At 34.7% G+C, this 8,887-nt stretch overlaps 1 protein-coding gene across 1 annotated transcript in view; it reads left to right on the top strand.

Annotated features, from left to right (window-relative positions):
• hadhaa (hydroxyacyl-CoA dehydrogenase trifunctional multienzyme complex subunit alpha a) overlaps positions 1-8,887 on the top strand; it is a 24,927-nt gene that overhangs the window by 1,432 nt on the left and 14,608 nt on the right. The window contains exons 2-12 of the mRNA XM_016282922.1: positions 2,191-2,232; positions 2,317-2,387; positions 3,299-3,432; positions 3,511-3,649; positions 5,790-5,909; positions 6,011-6,113; positions 7,002-7,124; positions 7,212-7,330; positions 7,404-7,460; positions 7,688-7,797; positions 7,884-8,018. Of these exons, the coding sequence (XP_016138408.1) occupies positions 2,191-2,232; positions 2,317-2,387; positions 3,299-3,432; positions 3,511-3,649; positions 5,790-5,909; positions 6,011-6,113; positions 7,002-7,124; positions 7,212-7,330; positions 7,404-7,460; positions 7,688-7,797; positions 7,884-8,018 (1,153 nt within the window). The remainder of the gene's footprint in view (positions 1-2,190; positions 2,233-2,316; positions 2,388-3,298; positions 3,433-3,510; positions 3,650-5,789; positions 5,910-6,010; positions 6,114-7,001; positions 7,125-7,211; positions 7,331-7,403; positions 7,461-7,687; positions 7,798-7,883; positions 8,019-8,887) is intronic.

Genomic DNA, 8,887 nt, shown 5'->3' on the forward strand with positions numbered 1-8,887 from the left:
ATTCGGCAACTTCATCTTTGCACCCGACACTGACTCAGAAAGCACTAGTTTATTAATAAATAATTAAAATGTCTTTTTTTTTTACCCCGACATGTTCATAATCACTTTGCGATGCTTTGAGGCAATTGCTTTATACGCGAGCTTGAGCGCGGAATAGGCTATAGCCTAATACGTCTGCCTATAGCCTATATTAAAGTATGGTTAATATATTATTATATTAATCAATTTAATATAACGTGCGACTAGTTGACTAGAAAAATCTTTAGTATAGGGCAGGCCTACTTAGCACAATGAAGCTCTCCATTTTTAAAATAAAATGCTAATGACATTACGAAAAGTGCGACAGCTGCAAATCACGTCGTTATTGCACTGCATGAGTTATGCATGTGTAAGGAATCGAATGTTTTTTTGTTTTTTTTTATCACTCTAATTAGATTATGAATAATGATTTGTTGATCTTGTTTTCCCGTTAATACATACCGTCCGCTATATATTTTTCAATTACTTTCAAAAAGTGGTAGGGACAATATTGACCCTGGCAAAAAGTGGTGGGGACATGTCCCACCCGCAAATTACGCCTAAGCGCCCAAATGTTCACGCAAAGAAAAAAGGTGTAACTTTTATTCTCGCTGTAGTATTGTTGCCGCCGCCATGTTGTGAAGATGCTGTGTGTTTCGTTGTGAAAGCGAAACTACTTTGTTTGGTCTTCCAAAAGAGGACGATATCTGCTTCGTCATGCCTAGAGCTGATCTGTGCTGGTCGCTGAGGAAATACATCAACTTCGCGCTGTGGATCGCCGGATCGGCTTTCACCGTGGACGAAGCGGAGTCCAGCCCGGTTACCGCAAGCCCGCCGCCTCTGCTCACTCTAGGTGCGTGTGTGACGCTGTGCTTCGTTGTGAAAGTGAAACTACTTTGTTTGGCCTTCCAAAAATGGACACGACTAGAAATCAGTGGTTAAGTTGTATTTACAACACTGTTCCAGAACAGTTCAACCCAAATATTCAGATGTGTGCAGCACATTTTATGGAGGACTGTTTCCTGATCCTGGGAGAGTAGACTACAATGCCGTCTGTTTTGACTCACAGACTGTAAGTACGTTTTTTTATATTTAAAGAGTTTTTATATTTGATATTTTTTATATTTAAAGTGAGTTTTTTGGGCAGTGTAGAGTAGGGCTTGTTGTTTGTCATTTCTCCGATCACAAATGCAGACATGGTTTTATGTTTATGCGGCGTGATGCAACGCGTAAAAAGACATTTAAGTATAAGTCATTATAATCCATAATTATGTCCCCACTGGATGCAATGAATGCCTCGTTTATAATGGGTTTTCATGTTTATGTCTCTTCGCTCTGGCCTGACACGGCATCACAATATGGTGAGGGGCGTAACATTTCCGTCTCACGCTTGAGGTATTCGGCCAATCACAACGCACTGGATAGCTGGCCAATCACAGTACACCTCGCTTTTCAGACCGATGAGCTTTGTAAAAATCGACGCGTTTCAGAAAGGCGGGGCATAGAGGAGAAACAATAATGTACAGTATGTGGAAAATAATGTTTTTTTTTTTTTACTTTAAACCGCATAAACAAATTTCATTACACCAAATACACAAAATAATGTTCTTTTTAGCAACATCATATGACCCCTTTAATGTATTTAGGTTCAATGTTTGGAGTAAGTTTATGATTTCTTGTATTATTTTAACTTCCTGTGACCTGCTGACCTCTGATTGGACACACACAGACACGTGTACTCAGGTGGGGTTGAATGGGGGAACTGGGGCAGAGGTCATGCGTGTCTCCAATGAAAACAGGATTCTGGGCCAAATGTCACCGTGTCACCGGTTACATGCATTTCCATAGAGATCCCAAATTTAATAAAGTATATTTAAAACAGCCGTGTGATGTAAAATATATCGATCTTATATTTATTCTGTAATAGTAAAAATTCTATATTGATTACAGTCTGTTTGGGTATTTAAAACAGCATTTTGTAAGATAAGATACAGATTAAGAGTTAATAAATCGCTTGTTTAATCATAAACATAAACCAGGCTTGTGAATTACAATATTACTTTGTTAAAAGGAAATGACTTCTGTGTATGAAGGACTGTTGGACTTTGCATTAAAGGTTCACATGGAACTGTAGACGTGTGTGATCGTGTTTATTTTTGTATTGGGTCAAAGGTCATGGACAGAGGAGTCTCTCCGTATCATCCGCTGTGCTGGGTAACTATTAAAATGAGAATAGATGAATAGAGACATGCTTAATGTTTTCTTTTTAATCACTTCTTTTTCTCTCTCTGTCTGCAGCTCGCACTCATGTCAGCTATGAGGTCAAGGATAATGTTGCTGTGGTACGAATCAATGATCCGACCTCAAAGGTGTGTTGTGTTCTTCCCTTGATTCCTCTGATGTAATAATGTCAATGTTTATTGATTTAAAATAAATACTTTTATTCAGCAAGGATGCATCAAAAGTGAGAGTAAAGACATTTATAATGTTGCAAAAAAAAGTTACATTTCAAATAAATGCTGTTCTTTTGAACTCTCTATTCATAATCCTGAAAAATGTATCATGGTTTCCACAAAAATATTAATCAGCACAATTGTTTTCAACATTGATGATAATAAGAAATGTTTCTTGAGCGGCAAATTATCATGTTACAATGTAGCGCTGCAAAACGATTAATCGCGATTAATCGCATTCAAAATAAAAGTTTGTTTTCTTACTATATGTTTGTGTACTGTGTTTATTTATTATGAATATATAAATACACAAATGTATATATTTAAAAAAATATTTATATATATTTATACTTGTGTATAATTTATATTATATATAAATATAAATATTTATAAACATATTATTCCTTAATATATACCTGTATGTGTGTGTATTTATATATACATAATAAATATACACAGTACACACACACATAGTATGTAAACACAAACTTTTATTTTGAATGCGATTAATAGTTTTGCAGCCCTATTAGAATAATTTCTGAAGGATCATGTGACACTAAAAACTGGAGTAATGATGCTGAAAATTCAGCTTTGCATCACTGGAATAAATTATATTTCAAAATACATTCAAATAGAATGCAGTTCTTATAAATTGTAATACATTTTCATAATATTACTGCTTCTACTGTTACTTTTTTAAAACAAATGCAGCCTTGGTGAGCAAAAAATATTTTTTTCACACACACACAAAAAAAAAGAACACATTTTACTCACCCCAAACTTTTAAATTATGTCATTATATGGATATGTCATTTTGTGTGTTGTAGGTGAATACTCTTGGCAGGCACATGCAGGCAGAGCTGGTGGAGGTGATCAATGAGATTTGGGGGAATTCAGCAGTAAAGAGCGCCGTCCTCATCTCCAGTAAACCAGGAAGCTTCATCGCAGGAGCCGACCTCAAGTACCACACTCTCACGCGCACACAGATTGTTCAAACCATTTATAGAGACTCGCGGTCATCGTCATCTCCGTCTTTTAGTATGTTTCAGGCCTGCAAGACAGCAGAGGAAGTGTCATATCTGTTACAGGCAGGACAGAAGATGTTTGAGCAGATAGAGAAATCTCCCATCCCTTTTGTGGCTGCTATTAACGGTTCCTGCCTTGGCGGTGGACTGGAGGTGATCATGCTATCTTTAATTATTCACTTTTATTATTTAATTCTTATTTGTTTTTAATTCATCAATAAATCCCTTTTGAGATGCTTTTTCAACTACTGTGAACTAGAGGTTGACATTTTTTCACTATTAATTACGTGATTGGGACGGGACAGGAAAAAATGTCAGCGGGAGTGGGCAGGACTGGGAATCGTAATAACACTATGATTCCCAACTTTATACACAAATATACTTTTTATATAAACAAACTGTATATTTTAATTTTGAACTCAATTCTAGTTGCCCTGTCTCTTTATGCTCTCCTCCTGTTTGCTCTGGTGTGGCTTGTTTCGAGAACGGCTGGTCTATGTAGTAATACAGTACATCGGGCAGGACATCCAAAAGCTCACCTATCATTCATCGACCTCAAATATGGTTTTTCATCTGAAAGATGTATTAGCAACTTTACATGGCCGCTCAATCTAATGTTAACTAGAGAAATGTGCACTATTCAAGTGTCTGTGCAGAAGCTGAACAGCAGCGCGCTCACTGCGGGACAGATGAGGGCACCGGTGCGCTCACTTGCTCTTAAAATACTCCGTCATTTTTGGTCATACAGATAAGAGTAATACATCTTTTGAATCTGTAAAGACTGTACGTTTATTTGTGTGCACTCAGAATAACAACGAAACGTTGAGCTTCTGTAAAATAATGAAAGCAAACAGGATGCTCTTTCTGCCGTCTCGGTCTCTGTGAACGTGAGTGCGAAACTCTGTGTATGAAAAATATATCTATAGAGAGTGAAATGTCTACTTTCAAATGAACCAATTCAAATAGAAAATGTGTGTGTTTGCATGGATGATTTACATGAAATTTAATGTGTGTGTGCAATGTACACTGCATTGTTTAAACTGGCTTTCAGTTCAATAAAATAACAAAAAACTACATTTTGGATTTTTATTCAATTATGGTGGGCATGCTCATGCTGTGATCTGTACTGTATTTTTACTGTAACTGACAGCTTCCGCCAAAAAACACAACACTGGAGTGGGAGGGAATGGGAGACATTCTTCTGGGATTGGGACGGGACGGGATATCCCCCCAGTTTTTTCGTGGGATTGGGATGGGACGGGACTTTTTTTGTGGAGAGTGGGACGGGAGAGGTTTGAAAATCCACTCCCGTGTCACCCTCTACTGTGAACAGCATTGCTGTTACTGACATTTTTCCATAATTGAATGAAAGCATAAATAAAAGAAAAGAAAAGAAAATATAAATAATAAAATATTAGATGAAAATGTATAAAGAAAATGAGAAATGTTTCTTTGGCAACTAGCTGAAATAAGTTTAAGATGAAGTACTCAAATTACTACAGCTAAAACTGAAATAAAAAATAAAGCTAAATAGAAATGTGCAAAACATAGAAAAATTATAAAAGTAAAAAAATTACTAACACATAAACTAAAATGTAATTTATTTTAAATTAAAAATTAATTAAACCTGAATATGAAAAGGATGAAAAATAAAAAGATAATTCTAAATATTATAATAATATATAAATAATAGTGACATAAAAATAAAGTGTATAAATTATAAAACACAATTATAATAAAATAATAAATAAATAATAAAAAGGTATTACAATTAACTATAATTCACTCTTTTGTCTCACATATTTCCTTTATGGTTATAAATAAATAATAAAAAGGTATTACAATTAACTATAATTCACTCTTTTGTCTCACATATTTCCTTTATGGTTATATTTGGGGTAACAGTTTAGATTAGGGAACACATACTGACTATAAACTAGTTGCTTATTACCATGCATTTTACTAGCATACTTGCTGTTTGTTAATACTAATACAGCCCATATTAATGCCTTATACTGCATGACCATATTTTAGATTCCGTAACTCTACCCTATACCTGATCATAACTACTACAACAACTACCTTACTTACTATCAATAAGCAGTAATTCTGAGTTTATTTAGAGGAAAAGTCTTAAGAGTGAATAGGTGTTCTCTATTTCTATTTCTATCTAAGGTGTTACCATATTTAATAAAACAGAACAATGCAATATGATACATGCAGACTGTAATATTATATGAGACCGTAAACCCTTTAAATTGCCCTATGGTTCTCATTTCTTCTGTTCTTTCAGTTTGCCATTGCGTGTCAGTACCGTATTGCCACTAAGAGTAAGAAGACGATCCTGGGCACCCCAGAGGTGATGCTGGGACTGCTGCCCGGGGCCGGAGGGACTCAGAGGCTGCCCAAAATGGTGAGTAGTTTACTGGCTCAGATGGTCAGGGATATGTAGATGCTCCCTAACTCTGAATGATAGAAAACAGAATTTTTCATAATGATGTTTGTGTGTCTTAGGTTGGCCTTCCCACTGCGTTTGATATGATGCTGACTGGCAGGAACATAAAGGCAGACAAAGCCAAAAAAATGGGGCTCGTCCATCAGCTGGTGGATCCTCTGGGTGATTTGATCAATTATAATAAATAATAAATAGTCCCTCGATCTCAAGCAAATCATGTAACTAGATTAAAGAGGCCGTTATCTTGGAAAACAGGATTTTTCCTGCTTTTTAAAAAAAATCATAATAAAGTTTAAAATAGTATCTACTCTAATGTTCATAGTGCAAAAATAGAAATGTGCAAAACGTAGAAAAATTATAAAAGTAAAAAAATTACTAACACGTAAACTCCCTTTCCAAAATGAAATAAAATAAAGTACAATAACATTTTAATTAAATAAAAAATATTTGATGAAAAAACTAAATGGAAGTCAGAACTGAAATAAGTTTAGGTTAAAGTATTAAAATAAATAAAACTTAAATTGAAATAAAATATATTAACACTAAATAGTAGTATTTAATATATATATATTAACACTAAATAGTAATATTTAAAAAAAAAAAGCTAATAGAAATAACAAAACACAAATTACTAATAAATCTAAAATTATTGCAGTTAAAAATAAAAGCTAATTCAAAATATTAATAAATACTGAAATAGTATATAAATAATTCTAAAATAGCACTGCTCCAGACCATTTATTGAGACCAAATTGCATAAACAGCTTGGCAAAGTCATTGCTACTCATTTAGCATGCACATAAAAAACAAAAAAAACAAAAACTTTGTCATGCAAACAAGATAACAATCATAACATTTACTTACAGAATTTTTAAAGGTTCAGTAGCAACAGACTGATTTATAAAAAAAGAGAAAAAATGACCATGAAAATAGTTTTTGATGCAAGAAACCTTTACTAGCATTTTAAGTGGACTTTCGAGGAAAGATTAAAAGTCTACACAGGTGCAGATTTGGACCCCTATAACTAAAAGGTGTGTTTTGTGCGATAAGGTCCAGGACTGAAGAGTGCAGAAGAGAGGACCATCGAGTATCTGGAGGAAGTGGCTGTTGATTTTGCTAAAGGTCTCGCTGGTAAAAAAGTCACGGTGGAAAAGAAGAAAGGACTCATGCAGAGTAAGACAAGCACATTAGTGTCAAGATAAGACAGACTTGACTTCTGTTTATTAAAGGATTTTATTGTTTTATAACCTGTTTTTCCAGAGGTGCAGGATTTTGTAATGGGTCTGCCGCCGGTCAGGAAACAGATCTACAAAACTGTCCACAATAAAGTCATGAAACAAAGTAAAGGGCTTTATCCTGCGCCACTGAAGATTATAGAGGTAAACACACACATGAACAGAACACGCATATGCTCATACCTTCATGAACTCTCACGTTTTTGTGTGTTTTTAGTGTGTTCAGACGGGCATTGAGAAAGGAAACGCTGCTGGCTATCTGAGTGAATCTGAGGTTAGTATCATCACTTTCACTATAAGTTTAACCCTATAAAGCCTACTGTATCATAACTGATACACACATTTCTACAAGGCATCTAACTGATCAACATTATAAAATCTTTGCTGAAAAACCTGTTGTATGCAATCTTCTAAATGCCTTCTGTCGTCTGATTAATTAATGAAATAAAACGGCATATTTGAGCATTTATCAGGTTGTATGACCTCAGGTCTGTTTTCTAGAACTTTGGCAAGCTGGCGATGACATCAGTGTCCAGAGCTCTGATTGGCCTTTTTTATGGTCAGGTGGCCTGCAAAAAGAACCACTTTGGTCAGCCGGAGAGAGAAGTGAAGTAAGTCTGGTGGGAGGGGCTGAGTGATATGATGTCATTAGGACCTGAATGTAACAACTGATTGTGCTTTTGACTTTTTTTTTTAGAAAGCTGGCTGTCCTGGGGGCGGGGCTTATGGGAGCAGGTATTGCTCAGGTAACGGTAGACAAGGGTGTGGCCACCATCTTAAAAGACACGACAGAGGAAGGACTTGCCAGAGGTCAGCAACAGGTGTACAAAGGGTTGGTGAAGCACTTGCATATTTATACATCAACATGAACTATGCAGCAGTTTGTTTTCCAAACCCACTTTGTAGTCTCATCAGCTGCAGGTCATAGTGTGAGACAGCAGAGGGCGCTGCACTCCGAGGCATTAAAAAGAAACAATTCGAGCTGAGAGCCACCAGATGTCAGCGCTGTGATCTTTCTGTGCATAGACACCTATGAATTGAGACTGTTGCTCTGCTAAAATCCAAACACAAATAAATCCAAATATCAACATGTCCAACTATTGAAGGTCTCCTGTTATGATAAGTGTTCCTACAATCAGGGCAAGCCTCGAAATGCCAGGGTGGTTTTAACTGTGATATCTAGGCCTGGAAAAATCATGGACATTTCTATTGTGAATAATTTTTTTGTAGATATTTTGGTTTCTTTGTAAGTCCGTTTTCTATTCATTTATTTTTAAAAATGTTTTTTTTTTAAGCTTCAAGTATTTAAGTTCAAACATGTTTTTATTTTATTTTTATTTTTTTTATTGTATTTAGTTTTATATTTAAGTGTAGTTGCTTTTTAACAGTTCAAATTCAATCTGGAAAAAGGCTAAATATGTTTATTTTTTCTAAGTGAATTTATTTATTTATTGTAAAATCTTTTATTTCATTTAAATTCAACCAGGAGAAAAAAGTTGGATTTTTGGGTAAACATTTAATGTTTTTTTTATATGGTGGATATTTTTCTAGACTTTAAAATTGATATTTTATTTAATTGATATTCAGCTTGGACAAAAGTTTTAATAAAAAAAAGATTTAATATATTAAATCCATTTTTATATATATATATATATATATATATATATATATATATATATATATATATCTCAAAAAAATAGA

This window comes from Sinocyclocheilus grahami, unplaced genomic scaffold (genome assembly GCF_001515645.1).
Source record: "Sinocyclocheilus grahami isolate Dianchi unplaced genomic scaffold, SAMN03320097.WGS_v1.1 scaffold168.1, whole genome shotgun sequence".
NCBI lineage: Eukaryota > Metazoa > Chordata > Actinopteri > Cypriniformes > Cyprinidae > Sinocyclocheilus > Sinocyclocheilus grahami.